General features: G+C 40.8%; 2 protein-coding genes across 3 annotated transcripts in view; both read right to left on the minus strand.

The window, feature by feature from the left end:
- Nucleotides 1–1,266: 1,266 nt before the first annotated feature.
- Nucleotides 1,267–15,136, minus strand: rasal3 (RAS protein activator like 3). The gene is given in 23 exon segments (XM_030782720.1): nt 1,267–1,598; nt 1,744–1,828; nt 1,929–2,119; nt 2,392–2,493; nt 2,616–2,895; nt 3,090–3,181; nt 3,466–3,667; nt 4,061–4,297; nt 4,607–4,751; nt 4,897–5,041; nt 5,122–5,796; nt 5,923–6,021; nt 6,228–6,357; nt 6,453–6,538; nt 6,706–6,773; nt 8,439–8,523; nt 8,736–8,875; nt 10,245–10,713; nt 12,580–12,874; nt 13,213–13,423; nt 13,821–14,235; nt 14,237–14,676; nt 14,813–15,136. Coding segments are annotated over 23 exon segments (4,713 nt in total). The 5' UTR covers nt 14,877–15,136; the 3' UTR covers nt 1,267–1,541.
- A 2,344-nt stretch (nt 15,137–17,480) lies between these two features.
- The window catches only part of myh11a (myosin, heavy chain 11a, smooth muscle), a 29,303-nt gene continuing 28,308 nt past the window's right edge, over nt 17,481–18,475 (minus strand). For both annotated transcript variants that reach the window (XM_030781024.1, XM_030781025.1), the window contains one exon: nt 17,481–17,816. In XM_030781024.1, coding sequence (XP_030636884.1) covers nt 17,660–17,816 — 157 coding nt within the window. In that variant the 3' untranslated portion in view covers nt 17,481–17,659. The remainder of the gene's footprint in view (nt 17,817–18,475) is intronic.

Consider the following 18,475-nt stretch of genomic DNA (forward strand, 5'->3'; position numbering starts at 1 on the left):
ATACCAGAATGAATTCCTTTGCGAGCACACTTCCTCGAGACGAATAAGAAACCAGGAATTACCTTTCTGTAATCCAGATACTCCTTCCTTTGTTGTTTGTACACACTCTGGGATGGAGGCGGCCATTTTGCTCATTCACACACCCCCGCTGATCATATTCAATCGAGTCGGAGCAGACAGAAACCATCGAGTGCAGAGTAAGGACGCATGAGCAGTAGGGAAACTGATAAGGTTTATTGTTATCCTTATGTGGTGTGGCCATTGGAAGCAATGTGAAATATGAAATGAATGAGAGGTTTAAAAATGTCGTTGTGAGTAAGGATATTCAATTACTTTTTACTGTTTAAAAACCTGCTTGTTACACAAATAATGGAAGGTCAAAGAGAACCTAGAGTAAAAATGATAGACACCACAGTTGAATTTATGCAATTTATATCACTAAGACATTTAAATAGCTTTTTTCTCTCTTCTTTTTTTGTAAGTAGTCTAAATGAGACCTCACAAAATTAAGTACCTCATAAACCAGAACTGTAGAACCACTGCTGGGCGTTAAAAGCCTTCTGAACTGACACAAAATGTGTTAAAGTTGCCTTGACACAATATATGTGTAGAGGAAATAACATATTAGTTCTTAGAGTGTATGTTATTTCAGCACTCTGAACAGAGGGAAGAGTTGGTCCCTTTGTCACTATTCATGCCATCTGGGTTTGATGGTGGTGATTAGTCGGCCATAACCCAGCAGGACAGGAACATGCTATAATCACATGTAGATGCCAGTTCAGAATTCAGTCAGTTGAATACTATCCGATGGCCCATAAGATCATCACTCTGTGACCATGGAGAGTCCTTACTGAAGGCCTTTGAAGGTGATTGGTCTGGCCTTTGTCTTGGGCCGACATGTGAAGCTTCAGTTGAGTTTGGACAATGACCTTTTGTTCACTGATAAGTTGTCGGGTACTCGCTAAAGTTTCTTGCACGTGGCGAATGCCGGCATTCTAGGTTGGGTAATGCCTTCGTATCTTACATACCAATATATAGTATATGTGCTGTACTGTGTGTGTGCGCGCGTCTGTGTGTTTCTTTACAGTATATATGGGCAATTAACGACGTACTTGAAAGATCATTCTGAAGTTATAAATCTTCTGAATTTATTAAAGGAATAAACTCTTTTTTTTTCTTAAAGCATATTTTATTAGTAAGTGCAGGTGTGACTTTTCAAGGATCTGGAATATGAACCAAGTTTTTAAGTAGCTGCACTGCTGTCCTGAGATTGTTCTACTATGAATTTACCCCAAACTCTTGATACTGCATATGCCTTGGCATTTTTCTTGGCATTTTAACTACATCCCATGGTCTTCACCTGTACAATGTTGTGACATCATCAGCATTAAACATGAAACGATTATAAGTATAAGGAATGATTTATGATAGACTTTAATGAAAGTGAAGCCAACAGCAGATCTATGGCACAGCTTGCATAGAGCAAGGGATGGTGTAGCTTCCTGTCAGCCACTAGGTGTTTATGACTGAGTATCCATTCATCATTGGGCACCACCTTGGGCAGCTACATCCTTTATGAAGACAGCAAACTGTTCCTCCTGAGGACGCACAAGAGAACACCATTGAAATCTGATACTGATCGACTTAATGCTACAGCAGAAATCAGACAAACTACGTAAATAGAGGAAGTAAAAGTTGAAATGAAATGATTAAATTTTTATTAAGGTTGTGCTCATTACTTACCAGTACATTCATTCGTTCTGCTGCTGCCATAGCAATGCTCAGCTTTCTCTCATCCTCCTCCCTCTCTTCCTCTATAACCCCCAGCCTAGAGGAATGTTGGAGAAAGAGGCATGGTTTCAGCTCTACACTGGGCAGGCTTGAGTTACCCTAATGGATCTCTTTGCTAACATACTCATGTTCTTTACCTGAATGTAGCACTAGCAAGTTGCTCCTCCCGGATTGCTAGAAGGTTCCGAAGTTCATGCACCTCGGCCTGCAGTTGTGCATTCTGTTCCTGGCTCTGCGCAATGAAATCTTCCAAGCGCTTTGCCATCTCCAGCTCACGCTCTGTCACTTGCTCCACTCCAAGACGAAGTTCAGATAACTCCTGGGCATGCTGTACAAGATGAAACCTTCTTAACAACTAATTGCATCATGAAACCCCTTTCCCACGTTTGGCAATTTGTACCAACATATCAAGTAAAGAAGAAGCAAGGGGCAATTGGTCCCATCACAAATTTATATTTTTACAGATGTCTCAGATTTCAAGATGTTGGTGGACAAATGAAAATGCCCTAGCTAATATGTCGTAAATTACCGATGGTGTCTTTAAATGATTTGATAATGGAGCGTCCAGGGAAAAAATAGAATTTTCAGTGGTCCACTCACTCTGTCCAGTATGTTAATCTGCTCATTCTCTGGTTTCATTTGATTAGGTTCCTTGTCGTTGTTCTCTTTAATCCATGCCACTGGTGCGGGTTGAGCTTGTCTCTTAAAAAGAAAGGAAAGTAACATTTAAAATGAGAGAGTATTATAGGAGAAAAATGGAGTTTTGATGGCAGAATTGAAATGCATTTCAACTGTTATCTTTTCGGCCAGATGTAAAGACTTACGTTTCTTGGAGATGAAATATCCATCGCGGGACTAACGTCTTGTTTTTGCTCCAAATCTTCCTCCTGTGTTTGCAGTTCCTCATTGCTGATCTGCCTCTTCATGTGTGGTCGGTTCTGCACAAGTCGTCTGTTGGGGACACTCAGTGACCTCTCAACTTTCTTTTTCTGCCTCGCTGGTGTGGATTTGTTGTCCATTGGCAACTGCTGCATGGAGTTATGCAGAGGACTGTACTTGCCCAGGTCTTTTGGGGGAACATAGGTGGGCTTTGGCTGACCGATACTGAAACATGGTAGGTAGAAGATAAGTTGTGAAAGCATTATACGAAAACGATATCATGTCTATTATAAACCTAATGTAAGCCAGCTAAAGGTTGACCATTAACCCAATTGCCAGGAGGCCTGTTGAGGGGGAAAGGCTTACCAGTGACACTGCTCTTAACTGGCTCATCTGCACCATACAAACAAGAGACTCACCTGCTAACAGTGATGCGAGGAGCATCTGCACCAAGGCAATCTGTGATCCGGTTAAGAATTGAGGGCAAGGGTTGGAGGTTGTCTATAGTATCCTGTGAAAGACAAAGCAAACAACAATGGAGACAAGATTGTTGACAGTTTAAAAACGGTCCAATGGCATTTCCTTTCAGAAATCTCACACTTTGGAACACACTCTTAGAGGAGCCCACTCTGTTCACAACACCAAGAGAATCCTGACCAAGGTGCTAAATTCCTAAACACTGCTATTTTAAACAAAATTAAAAAAAAAAAATCAGTGATCGAGAGCACCCTGTTAAAATCTGGGTGTGTGTTCTTCTAGTCTTAAATGAAATCAGTGTTGGGGAATTTATCTCACCTGCTTCATAGGAACAATGATGTCCACTAGGAGGCTGTGAAGGACTGCCAGACGAAGGGGCAGGTCAACATATCCATCGAAGCGTGCCATATCCAGCTCGCTGTCTGGATTAGACACCCTTTGCAGAAAGCTGCTCATGTGCTCCCAGTGTTCTTCTAGGAAGTCGTTCATGAAGAACATGTACTCCTCCTTCTCTCCAAACCTGCAGGAGGAGGAAGATGCAATTCAGGCTGATGTATATGAATATTTGGAGTCGACTGATTGAAGAAATGGACTTCATTGTTCAGGATTACGATACAGGGAAACGAGTGCCATTTTTATATAGTTGTCTATATGACAACTCCAGGAGTAATTAAAGTGTTATATATTTGTAGTTACTTATTTCTGAAACCATGCACACATAGCTACTTATTTTTGAAACCAGGCATATGTTATTCTGGTATAACAATATCCTCATGGACCATAAGTAAGCACAATGTAGTATTTACACGTAGTATGGGGTATATGCACCCAGTTGTACAGTTCAGTTGTTAAAGTATAATATAATAATAGGATAGTGGAGATGTAATAGAAACATAATAGAGACAGGACTCACAAAGTGGAGTTGGCGAGGTTCTGTATGACCTTAGCAGTGAGAGTCAGTGTACGGAGAGTGTTTGGTTCAGGATAGGGTTGGGTGAGACCGAACAGTGAGGGGCTGAGAATGGCAGGGCACAAGAACCGGAGAAACAGAGATGCCGAAATGAGCCGATGACCGATCTCTGCACGCCCACGGCTCTCACAGTCAGAGACCCAGCTGGAAAAGATCTCATTCAGCTCCACGGGAAATGAGCTGCCAGTTTAATAGAGACGAAACATGAGAAAAGTTAACCGATTGTAAATGGATGCCATTTTTCATAACAAGGAGAAATTTCCTCTGCGCAGAACCAACAAAACAGTGAAGATTAAAAGCATTTTGTATTTATCCCCCAAATTTGGAGCCGGTTAGGTCATATTATATTATACTGTTACAATTTGTTATGTTAGAATTCGAGCGTGAGTGCAGATGCGCGTAGCTGCCAAATATTTTTCCATTCATAATTCAGTAGGTACGGTTGTAATGGAGACTGTGGCCAGAACTATTATCTCAGATATTTCTAACCTTTGCATCTCAGTAATTCTCTGCACCACCTCCTCACAAGTCTCTTTAAGATTCTTCTGGTTGACAGGCAGTTCAGAGGCCTGGCATTTACGAGGATCCACCTCACAGCTCTTTGTTGAAGCATACAACTGAGCGATGAAGTCACCTGTAGAAAACAAAGAAGTTGATTGTAGGTGATCAGATTGTAAGACTGAATGTAATGGATGAGAATGAAAGAGAGAACTGACAAGAGAAAGTCAGGTAAAAGACACAGCCATGAACCATTACGTAATCTCCATCATAGTCCATACCGAGTGTATCAATTAAATACTTCTGCCCCACAAGCTTCATGTATTCATCAATCGCCTTTGTGGCAAGGGTGTTCTCTCTGAAAATCAAAGCCTCCTTCTCTTCCAGTCGTTGTACCTCAGCACTGCCCAGGTCAATCAAGAACTCCTGTTCAAACAACAGAGATATTACATACTCTATCCCTTTTTCACATCTGTTTTCCATTAGTTGCTGTACCATTCACTCACCTTCGCCTTGCCTATACTTTGCAGCACATGCACCAGGGCACCAGCCAGTTCTTCTCTCTCCCTGACGTTCAACAAGGGCTCCAAGCTACTACACATGTCCACATAGTTCACCGTCACAAACTCTGCAAACTCTTTGTATCGTTCGATGGGAAGCACCTGTAAGTTTTGGAACCGTGCCTTCACACGAAGAGATGCCTGAGTCCCCAGTTGATCCTTAACCCCAGCTGAGCCTGGTGGCTTGTAGGGCACAATGGGGTACCATTTTTCCTGAAAGGCCCGACCCTGTATGTCTGCCAGAGTTAGAGCCACACTGCCCAGTGGATGCAGGGAGAACTCATCTTTGGAGTGTCGCTTCTTTTTTGGATCCTCGTCACGGAAGAGGTGCAGAGTGAGCTGAGAGACAGGTGGCAGATTGTCTAGCTCAAACAGCTCACCCCAGAAAAGCTGACACCCTCCGGCTGACCCACTACCCCCAGGACCACTCCCTGCCGCCCCAGCATTACCATCACTCACTACGCTGGAACGTTGGGAGGACTTTCCAGTGGCTCGGCTGCTTGTTCGAGCGAACAAGGTTCCATCCAAGTGCAACTCGCAGTAGTAACGCCTTTTAGGTGGCAGGTCCTTTGCCTCGTTTACCCACAGGCTAAGGGAGTTTTCCATACGCTCACAGTTGTCCTGTTGGAGATTGTAACAACAAGATGCGGTTATTTATATATTTAAGGATATTACTGGGACGCTAAACTCAGTGTAAGTTAGAATTTCAATGCGTTCAGATAAAAGTAAGCACACTTAAGTCAGTACTTTGTTGGGTTGAGCTGCTCGTCGAAGATTCTCAATCCAGCGGTCTCTCTCTGCTGCAGAACTACACCCAAAGCAATGATTGCTCTTTGAATTGATGACCTTAGGAAAAACACGGGGGGTAACATTCAGGAAAGAGACTTTCCATTTGCCACAGTTCAGTATTTTGATAGAAGTGTATCACTAATTTAAACATTGTTTAATGCTGACTATGTGGAAATGCTTAAGCCAAGCATTCAGTGAGCATCCCACAGGTCAAAATGAAAAATGAGTTTTGAGCATTTACATAAGTTGAAATGAATAGCTACCTCAAAGCAGTACTTCTCTCCCAGGATGGAGCTGTGCACAGGCCTTATGACAGTGCTTTGGTCTGTACTGAGATCCAGATTCTCCGCAGCACTCACTGGCACTGACAAGGATTCCTTGGAGCCAAAGTGTCTACAAGTGCGTGTAAATATTTATGGATTTGAGTGATTCATTGATTTACATTTACGAAAATCAATGATGCTAAAACTGCTGTGTTTGTACTGTACCGTCCCCCAGAACTCAGTCCAGCAATATCCAGCTGTGGGTTGCTTTTTCTCATAGCTCCACTCTGGAAGCGTCGCTTGATCATAGCCTGTTGAGACAAGATGTGTTGAGAGAAATGAGGAGAACGATGAAATGGAGGGAAGAGGGTATGAGAGAGTGAGAGGATATGAACAGGAAAGAATAAGAGCTTCAGTGCTGAGAACGTTGTTGTGCGATAATGCTTCTGGTTTGTGCGGACACGTGATGGATACTCACTCGGACCCCTCCATCTTGTCCCTTTAATTTGGGACCACTTAGGGGAGCCACATGATCTGGACTGCATTCTAAAACACAGAGAAGAAATGTTTTTTGTTTTCTACATTACAAAGTAATGTATAAAATATACATTACATGTGTATTACATTATACAGTACATCAAGGACACTTTGCAAGAAAACTTCAAATGAGGACCGTACTGATGAGATCCAAAAAACCAAAGGACCAGCACAGGACTTCACTGGATGTATATCACAGCCAGCTCTAGCTGTTTGTACTAGCATATGCATATATCTTGCTGTTCATGTAGTTTTCACTGGCTTGATGGAAGGGCTTAACTTGTTTCTTAGCAGTAATGGCATCATACCAATCTGAAACCATTACAGGATGCAGACTCATTTCCCTTTTGCATTTCCGCTTGCAACAGAGCATCTTACATCTAACTAGTGATACAAAACATGCACAACAATGTTCATGCACCCTAATCTGCATTAAATTGTGACCCTCGGACATTCTGTTGCAGAACAAAATGTTAGCAAGTGGTAAATGTAACAGCAAATATTTACAAGATGCGTAACATAACAAGACCTTATTTTTCCTTCGGACTTCTCCGAGAAGTTTTCAGATGCAGGATGTGGTTTGAACAGATGTACTAATAATGAGGCAAAACAAGCACTCCCTTATTGAGAGCGTATAACAAATACTTTTTTGACTCTATACCAATGTGCCATTTGCTCATTGCTGAAACAAACAATGGCAAATTCAAGTTCTTCAGTCTCTCCTCTCTCATTGTTAACATTATACGTAACTGTGTTTAACTGCCTGTGCTGTCTCTTTCAGCGTTCTTGTCTGAGAGCACTACCTACCGGTAGAATAGAGTTGAATATTTGTTCCTACTTTCGTGTAATGCGCTAAAACGAGTAGAATATCATTTCAAAAAGCGAGTGACCTCTAATGTAGTTTAAGCAATGAAAAAAAACCCAGGAGATATACAAGTGTACAAAAAAACATCTATTCAAACCTTGCTTACCTAGTGCACCTCCACAAACTATCCAACGTCTGAAGCCCATAGTTAAAGAACAGTCTTGTAAAAAGTATATATATTCATAAGTGCCAGTCCATGATTTCTATCCCTCTAAGGAGGGGGCCTCACATATTTGTACAAAGTACAACAGACAACTGTCTGCCCACCAAGCACGACTGATATTCTGCTCTGGAACACCCAGTTGTGATGCTATCTCCTAAAATTTAGAGGAAACAATTTAACAGCCACACGCACGCATAATCATGTCAGCTATTTCCTCTAAGACTACAGTTACTAGTTTTCTTGCACATTTGTTACAGTTGTTGGTTGGAGACCAAAGTTGTGTCTCATCGTGAAATTATCTTTCATTCTAGCTGCCATGTTTGGAAGTCACAGAATGTTAATCCCCTCATTCACAAAAATAAAACCCATTAGATTGTGCAAGAAAGAATCTTCAAAATCCAAAAAAAAAAAAAGTCTCAAGTATTTTGTAACATTTTAATCATTTAGCATTTCTACTTATGATTATTGAAAATGATTCATGAGGGTGTGTGTGTGTGTGTGTTTTTTTTTCCTGTTCAAAAACAACAAAATGATGGTGAGCCACAAAATAATTGCAGTGCTGGCAGTTTAAACGTTTAAATCTTAAACTTTAAGTAAACACTACATTATAAAATAAAATCTGATACTTTATTTCAGGAACACTGACCTAGATTAGTGTGGCTCTCTGCGAGGTTTTGCAGGCTAGTAGAGGATAGACAGCTGCTGGCCCGATTCCGCGTCCTCATCACCGGCTGAGAGAGGAAGACAAAATAGTTCAAAACCCCTTTTCATTGACATGTCTGAAATAGGCTTCATTTAACCATATGGGACCCATTACTTATTAAGATGACATTTTTACCGGGAAATATCGGGTTTTATGCCAGTTAGCACAACCTTGGGAATGAAAATATTTCAGAAATCTTCTTGTCTGTTGTAACATCACATGTGAGTTAGTCTACCCCACCTCCTCCTCTCGAGGAATGATGATCTGTCCATCCTGGAGGATGCAGCTGTTGATGTCCCAGACAGGAACATCTTGGGGTGGGGCCCAAGAGAGTCTAACAGTACCAGTGGCTTCACTTTCAACCTCTAGTTTCCCAGGATCTAAACAAAAATCAAATGACATGTGGATTAAACTACCGAAGTACCTTCAGAGCCAATGAGAGATGGAATGATCGCCAATCAGCTAACAACTACGTGTAATAAATGGAAGAGCAGCTTCAAAATATTCAATATCTTCACTCAGAAACATTGAACCCCCATAATCAGGAAAGAATGGAGACGAGAAATATAATAACGTCTTTAAAGCAGACATCATCTCCTCAACGTTACTTTATGAATTCAGAATAAAATGTTAGATCTGACAAAGTGTTACTTCATTTCCATGGACAATTTGTACGGACAGATTTTGTTTGAGGAAAACATTCATAGTGAAAATATTTCAAAGCAGTATCTACCCTCCACTACCCCTCCCCACCCCTCCTCTGTCTCTGCTTTTCTTTTTTGTATTTCCCACATCCTGTGTCGGTTCCTTCTTTCTCTGTGCTTTCCATTAAGTTTATCTAAGGGACTAGAAAAATTGTTTTGTTTCTCCCTTTCAACTTTATGTTGATGATAGTTAATATTACCAGTACTATTATAGTGCTATACTATTATTGCTTATAACTGCACCACCTACTACGCCTTCTACTAGTAGTACTAATACCCCTACAACAATGTTGCCACTAGTTTGCAACCAGATGTAGGTACTATTATGAGTGATAAAAGGATTAACCACTAGAGGTCCCCCTTTCATTGTGAAAAGACTAAAACCTTCAAACGTGAGCCTGAAAATGACGTGACTGAAAGAATATCAGACATGATAAGTATATATTCGACAAATCTTCTTAGGTGCTGCATTTACTGACCAGCTTTCATAACTACTAAAGCATTATCACGACTCATATTTCAAAAGACTGTGAGATTCAAGTAATCTAAAATGAAGTGATGAAGGTATATTTTTGTTTTGAAAAGATAGTTAAGTGATCAAAGATCTTAAAGTTAATATGAAATCTAGACTATAGTACTACCTTCACTGTTCACTTGAATCCAGTGTACATCACAAAAACTACATCCACCTAACTGATGGGGAGAACACTTGTTTTGTTTTCTTTCATGATGATGACTTTGTGCCGTCGAGTTTGTAGTGAATAATGACTTTATAAACATTCCTTCAAAATGCATCTGCAACATTTGAAATGAATATACTTTCAATTATTGTCATTCAGATTGATTCAGAATTACAATCTGTCTACAGAGCCTTTGATTTTTGACAATATGTTTACAAAGATTTGGATTTTTCATGGTATCTGTAGCCAAAGCTACAGATTTAGGTCAACGTGTAGGCACATAGCTGTGTGAACTATATGGCTTATGGTAGATACTGATTTGTTTCTTATGGACAGCTTTCAATTAGTAATGGATTAATTCTCACCATGCTCTATGATGGGGGTACTGTTACGACTTTGCAGTCGAGGTCTTTTGAACTTCTGCGAGACGGTGTCCAGGTATTTCCTGAGTTTACCCTTCTGTGCTGTGTCCTGAGTGTTGGAACCAGAGGCCTCTGCGTTAGGTTGACTTGATGATGATGATGACGAAGGTGAAAGGACAGAGGACAGAAGTGACCCCGGTGGCTCAGATAGAGCCCTACGGAAGGGGTTCTTACGAGAGGTCGCGTGCTTGTCCTGTTTTGGAGCGTTCTCTGCCTTTTTGCCCGCGGCTGACGCCCTGTCTCCCGCGTCCTCACTCAAGGCTTTTCGCCAGCTCTGCATTTTACTCCATTTGGTGCTGGAGCCCTTCTCTAATCGCTCGACAGTCCCCTGTCCTTCTCCCTTACCCTTTGCTCCGTCGTTGGCGTGCTTGGCCCCTGTGTGCCACTTGTAAGTGTTAAGGGGATTGCTTTCCTCTTGGGGCTCTGGGTCCAGTTCCATCGGACTGGTATTCTCTGAAACGTCTTCCTCTGGTATCTGAGGAGTTGTCTGTTCCACGTCTGACTCCTTATTCGTACCCATATTTGTTTGAAGATCTCCACAATACGTTGTTCCCCCTTTCTCTCTCTCTCTCTCTCTCTCTCTGTCTCACTTGCTCTCTCTGTCTCTCTCTCTCTCTCTCTCACTCTGTCTCTCTGTCTCTGTCAAGGTTTTCTTGCCTCAGGCTTCAGTTTTGGTTGCTAAGCAGAAACTCTCCTCTGCTCTTACTTGGTGCAGCTCAACGGCTGCTGCTTCCTCTCATGCTCATTTTGCATTTCATCACACCAGGTTAAATGGATGCACTTTTAAATCCTCTTCTTTACGGCCTCTTCAATGATTTTTGTGGTCCGCGTGGTTTTGCCGTTTTTTTTTTTTTTTTTTTTTTTTAACGTCCAGAAATGTGATCAGTTTCACTCTTAGTGGTGTGAGAGGTATTTTCCTCTCTCTTTATCTCTTTCCTTTTCTGTTCACAAATGATTCCACATGATAGATTTTGACGTAACCTTATTCCTCCTCAGTGCAGCAGGAGTCTTCATCTACTTAAACTGTCATAGGAAAACATTGGAAATGATCCTATAGATTACTACGATTCCAGTTGTGTTCACTTTTTAAAAGTTAAAGTGTCAGTCACCGCACAGGAAGTCTGCAGCGCTGTTTGTGGGTGGAGAAAATCAAAATCCGTTTGAAATGTTCAAACAGCAAGAAGAACAGGCTGGTGGGGCTGTTTTGTCAGTGGCTCAGAATACAGAACAGGTGTCAACATTAAATGTCTGAATTATTTCAGTTTTCAGTGCACAGAAAAGCCACGTGTTTAGGCGCCAGCTTGTCACCAATGTCTAGTCATAGAAATTAGCTGTGTGGATTATGTCATGCCGTGTTTCTTTCTCAAGCTTTGTAGGATGTATCTCCGTTGTCTTTTATGCATAAACATCACGATCATTGAACCCATTGTCTTCTGGACCTAATAATCACAAGTGTTTAATTGTTATACTGAGACGTATGGATTGAAACACAGAGATCAGCAGAGGAGTGTTTACTCTCACAGTCTACCTGTTTTAGTCAGTATCTGTTGGGTACAGCTTCCTGTCACAATAGCACTTCCTGCCCTGTCTGTCTCTCAGGCCAAGTAAACCACTTCCTGTAGTGATGAACAGAAAGTTCTGTCACATAACTGTAATTCTGCTATACAGTGAATCAAATATGCGACACTCGAATTTCTGCAAAATTTCTATTGCATTGCCTCTTTGACCCAATTTTTAAAACGATGTTTACAAAAATCCAGTCCACTAATAGGTAATTTCTCACAAACAGCCTAGTTTATTTTCATGCTTATACATTCAGCTCATTCAAAAACATCTCTTCATTTATTGATTAATGACGAGAAATAATCTTTTATAAAATGTATTCTGATGCATATTTTTTCACAGGCTCACTCTAGGCTACCACAATTCTTTTAAAAATAAATTAAAAACTTAAATTTAAAACTAAAAAGTTAATAAAACAAAATTGTTTGCAGTCCTTTAAGGCCTGTCACACTCCTGTAGTCTGATTGCTGGTTCCATTTTCCTTTAAAACACAGAGATAGGAGTGAGAGAGAGAGAGAGAGAGAGAGAGAGACAGACAGACAGACAGACAGACAGACAGACAGTCATACAGTCAGACAGGCAGGCAGGCAGGCAGACGGAGAAGGAAAGACACAGGTAAATGGATCTGGATTAGAACACTGTAATATAAAATGTAAATGCAAAACAAATGCAATCAAACATATACGGCTTCATCTAAAAGTGAGTTAATCCTTACTTTGTAATGTTCCCATCCTCTGATCTCTGAGTATAGCGCATCACCTGGGCAGTCAGTGGCCACCACTTGCCTATGGCCATACAGCGTGTAATTTCCCTGCAGAAATCCTCTGCCTACGGCACATGTGACCAGGTGATGGCGCATTAGTTCCATTGAGTACACCGAGGGAAGGGTGGAAGAATATTTCCCAATAAAAGCCACCCCATAACCGAAAGTGTTATGGCCTCTAGTGTGGGCTCCACGTGTCATCCAACCACGACCCTCATAGATGTACCCGTCAGAACCTACGACAAAGCTGAGATGCAGAAAAAATATCATTACTTTATCATCGTTAAAATATCGTTACACGAGACCTCCTATGCCCACATGTATTCTAAGTAATATTAAAGACTTTTTGAAAGGGAGTTATTCTTACAGCCAGAACTTCAGGCTAGTAGCCTATGACCTTTCTGTGTGTATAATGCTAAACAAAATGTATGAAGAATATTTTAAAACATGTATAAAGTACACAGAACAACAATCTTTTAAAAGTCGTTTATGATGCAAATTGGATCTGATTGTATATTTTTCGGTGTGAGAAATCGGTGCTGTTTGTGCTATCACAGTCCTTATACTGGGCCGACACAAACTCACCTGTAGCCTATGTCATGCCAGCCTCTCTCAACCTGATGGAAGTGTTGTATTGATTGCATATCTTTTGAGCACTCCTGGAAGGTCAGACATGGCTTGCTAGGGACCTCAGTGTGGTGGACATAGAAGAAGGGGAGAGGTGGAGACAGCGAAACAGGGGTGCCACGAAATGGTTCAGCGCCCCACTGACACCGTGGAATGATAGCAGGGCATTCTGAGAGAGGAGTTACATGGACTTCACTTTATGTTTTATTTATAAAGAGTGCATTAGGACTTTACAAACACTTTGGCTTATTGCTGATCAGGTTTCAGTTTTGTTTTGTTTTGTTTTGTTTTTCAAGCTAAAAAAAAAGCTGCTTAAAAAATTCAGCCGGATTTTGTGAGCGAATCCTGAAAATACACTTCAGGTAATACTCAGCAAAAATCATTTCACCTCTAACACAGAAACAAAGATAAGCCTCAGTGGGAACAGCCAGGTTTATTCCATCAGGCAGTTCACTCAACTTGACTTGTACATTACTATTGGTTGAATTAGAAAAAAAAGGCAGGTTGTGTTGTAAATGTTTATCCTGTCCTTTCATTTCTTTTTGTATATACTGCCTCTCACTCACCCATGTAGCGTTGCACAAATTCCTCTACCCCCTCTTTCACCACTCTTTCCAGTTCAACATCCCCTTGCATTCCCTCCAGATTTAAGGCTTCCAGAACCTTCTCCTGCAGTAAAGCAGGAGTCACAAGGTCTTTGAAGTTCTGCCTGCGAAGGGGGCTCGTAAGGGAGTTGCCTGATCCCGGCTCAAGCTTCTCTGGTGCTTGTGAATAGTATTCCCTCAATATCCTACTAAGCTTGTCATTGATATCAGAAAACCCAAATAGGTGATTCCCTAAAACAGACCCATCCATCCCTCCATTGATTAGTGCATCAGTGGCCAGAGATGCCATTCCAGAGAGAGTGAACATCACTGGGGCAGTTACATTGTCCCAACAGCCATATTGGACCAAGGCATTCAGCAGGGGTGGAATTATGGAATTTGAGGAATGACAGGCCCAAATGTTTGGCCAATGTGAGAACGAACAATCCTTCAGGAGAGGTATTCTCCTCCTTGGCCTTCAGCCCGGTTTCAATACCTATGAGAAGTGGGGCCAGGGCAACAGTGGTGCCGTCGGGCGTGAGAACCACACCACGTTCCTCACCAGTATCTGTCACGAAATGGTGGATGGCTTTGTCAAAATAGCCAGAGAGCTCTGCGTTCAGAACTATATCGTCAGTGCTATTCCTGCCTCTCGGTTCTAGGATGCTCAGATCGTTCTTCTCATGAGTTTGTCCCAAGAAGTGACGAGTCAAAACATCTTCATAACCGACTGTTCTACGCAGACTCCGCACCAGAGCCAGCGGCCTCAGCCCAGGATTCAAGTCCTCAGTGTGATTTATAGCCTCGATGAATCGGTCCATGTTCCGCAGGTAAACCACTGTAACACAAAATTGCCTTAGTGTTATTGCATTGGAATTAGCAACACAACACAAAATGCAAATGAACAAATGAATGCATAGCTGTATATTGTTTTAACACTTCTAAGTTCATGTAAGTCACCTAGGAAAACATACCTGAGCATGAGATCTTGAGGCATGTGCCAGTTAGAGTAATGAGCCAAAGAGAGAAAAATTTCATTCTTTACAGAAACTTTTCTTGTCTGTATTTCCAAAGCAGCAGAGAAGAGCTTAATACTAAATCCACTTGATAATGTTATCTGTGAGCCTCTCCTTTCTTATATAGGATTCAAAGAAGAACTGCAATACAGAAGCTGGGATTGTACAACTTCTGTAATGTAGTGTTTCTGGGGTTTTTCCAAAAATCATTCTATGTAGTCAGCTTGAAAAAATTTGGCTGTTGTATCAGTGTCATGTGGTTTGCCTGAGTTGGGGGGCTGGAGGGGAGGCAGAGAGAGGGAGTAACTGACAGAAAGAGAGAGCTTTGATGTCACAGTGTGACAGAGAGAGTCAAGGTCTTTAACCAGACGTTTTCAAAGGTTTCCCAATGTTGATCTTTTTTTCAGTGTTTCATGATTTTGCAGTGAGTTACCTTTCACTGTGAGGTCATCAAAGACACACTCTAACAAGGAAATAGTACCAGATCACACTTATGCAGTTATCTTAAAAGATAATATAAAGCTTGGTTAATTTTTCTGTTCATTAAAAAGGAAGTAGACACATTGCGTAGTTTTAACACACATACATAGATGTTGTAGACTGCTATAGTTTTTCTAGTGTTAGGAGAGGAGGGAGGAATTAGTTAATTTAATACACAATAAGGGAATGTTGTGTGTGATGCATGATTGACTTAAGATACGGATGATTAATGAGTAGCAAACGCTGTGATGAATAGTGCTCTAGGAGTAGGTTTACTGCGTGTGCTATACTCTCACTAGAAATGAATGAGTGGCACAAAGTCCTCGAACATCGACTCGAAAAACTGTCAATGTGTTTACACTGTGTATGGGAGCAGCAATAGGGGACTGCCCTCTGAACATTTACCAAAACACACACACACCCACACACACTCACAGAGAGAGAGAGAGAGAGAGAGAGAGAGAGAGAGAACATTTGAGGCCCCAATGAAATGGTAAAATGGGGAGAAGGTGGCTGTTCTATTTTTGCATGACTGGTTATTATCTGTGACTCCCTTAAAAGCTGCGTAAGCTGCCAAAGACTGAGTTAGCAGAAAGTGTGAATGTTCCTATGAAAGACGTAGAATGAAAAAAAAAATATATATATATATGACATGGCACCAGACTGTGAATACGTAACAAGTGACTACTCCAGTGTTAGATCCACATCTCAGTTCATTTACAACATTCAATTACTGTTCAATTACACTTTAGTGACTGCTGCACTTACACATATTTACAAAAGTCATAGATAATCCTGGCCGCCCATGCACAAGATGGATGTATTATTATTATTATTATTATTATTATTATCCATGCTAGTGTAAACACTGTAACAGATGTAAGCTGTGGGGAGCATAAAGAAGATAAATAAACAGAGCAAATGCAACATTTATTTGATTTTTTCACACTTTATTTTTACGTGCCAGTGGTTTCACAAATATGTATTTTAAAGTGATCTGTTAGTCATTCATACAATAAAAATAGATTATGTTTTGGTGACCAGTGGGTTTTTTTGTTTGTTTTTCGGTAGATTAAATTTGTAACTTTAAAGACAGTGGTGCTCATTCGTTACACGCATGTCATTATATGGCTGTAATATTTGACTGACAGATTTTATTTCAAAAGAAGCACAGTTATTCTGTGTATGTCTGTGTGTGTGTGTGTGTGTGTGTCTGTGGTGGGAAGCAGGGGAGTGACATGGATTAGAATGAATAAAATCCCAACATTAAAAGATGTTCTGACAAATCATTCAGGCTTGTTTAAAACATTAATTTGGAAAGCATAATGTGTGTGAAAATTAATCTCCCACATTATGTCACAACCAAAAAACTTCATAGGTGGAATATTTTATCGTAAAGTGCTAAGGAAATCTGGTTACCCTTTAATGGGGCGTGGCCTCTTCATAGCTCAGTATGAAAAAGAGCATGTTTGCTTAAATAAAAATAAAAACCTGTTAACCCTCTGATTAAAATGGCAAAGTTACATTTCACTTTTTTAAAAGGTGTGGACTATTCTGTTTTCATAAGGAAGTTAGAAAATTGTTGAAATTATCTGGATCCATTGCACTTGAGGCCTGATATGAGGACTGATATGAAACACATTTAAAGCTCTCATATCTTGATAAAATAATTGCATAGCTCGGTGATATTTTCATATAGCATTGAAATATGGAACATTTGACCACAATCGCTAAAGGTTTAAGAATTTTTCTTTGACAGGCTCATAACTCAAATTACAAGATGTGACGCAGCTATATGAGACATGTATAAAGTAAGAAACAGTGCAGTTCACTACAGGTACACATATCTGTCGACTAGCAAAGAACCACTATTCAAAGACATGGAAAACATACAAATGAACAAATGAATGGTCTCTAACATATATTGTTAAACCAGTGCTTTCATACTGTGTCGATACTACTCCTGAATGTATATAGAGCTGTTTGGCTTTCACTCAAGCTAAACACTTCACATTCAAATAGTCAGTGAGAGGCCAGTGGAATCACATGTAATCCCTCTCATTGTTAGAAAGATGAATTAGACAGTGAGATGCTATGCTTGAATGGAGGCCTATAATGATTTGGGGGCAAAATACAAAATAAAAAAAAAAAAAGTCAGGGTTACATTCACAACCAGTCAATTAATTGATGTAGAGCAGTGTTTCGGTAGCAATCAACAAGCAAAATGTATCAGGATCACTCAAATTTGTATTCTTTGGTTAAGCAGATCTATTTGGTACAGTGTGACGGGATAGAATGCAGGGCTGAGGGAAAACTAGGGTGACTCTATTCGCTGGCCTTGGTTCCATTGTAATCACCCTGCATGTCCACATCATCCTCTGCAGCATCCGAGGTGTCAATCACCGCCCGTCGGCTCACTCCCCCAGTGCGGCGTGTTGTGCTGCTGCTGCTGCTGCTGCTGAAGGATGGTTCGTTTCCCCGTCTGGAACGCAACGACATCATCAATTATGAATCTAAAATTTTGATAATTCTCTTCGTAACAAAAACGACCCGAAAATCTCGTCAGGATTCTCGAGGGTTATCGCACTCTTCCACACTTCCACACTCTTCCATATATTTTCACTTTTTTTTATTATCATTTTACTCCAGTGCTCAGCCAAGCCAAACAGTTAGATATGAAGCAGTGATTTCAGTCTGATTATTTAGGGGCCATCTTGCGTATGATGAGCCACTTTCAAAAAAAATCTGATTATAATGGCACAATATCATATGACATGTATGATAACAGTCAAACAAAGCCTTGCAGATTACCAGCTCCGATCCTGCAAGTAACATCTCTCAGACATATTTTATTATGTAAGGGCATTCCAAAGGGCCTTTAGCTGTGGTCCAACATTGAAAACATTGAAAACTGTAGAGCTGATCTAGTAAAACAATCTGCACTTCACACGACGTTTAGTCTCTTTGTTGCGTTTGATTATTTGGTATTTGAGTACTGTTGGTGTTGCAACGCTATTGAATAAACGCAGAGATGTCAAGACGTGAGCTGCTCTATCTGGGTGGCTTTGTCTGACCAATCTGTGAAGAAACAACTGCAAAAAAAAAATCAGTGTAAAGCACTTGTGACTGTCTCCTGACTCA

The sequence above is a fragment of the Chanos chanos genome, chromosome 8 (genome assembly GCF_902362185.1).
Source record: "Chanos chanos chromosome 8, fChaCha1.1, whole genome shotgun sequence".
Classification (NCBI taxonomy): domain Eukaryota; kingdom Metazoa; phylum Chordata; class Actinopteri; order Gonorynchiformes; family Chanidae; genus Chanos; species Chanos chanos.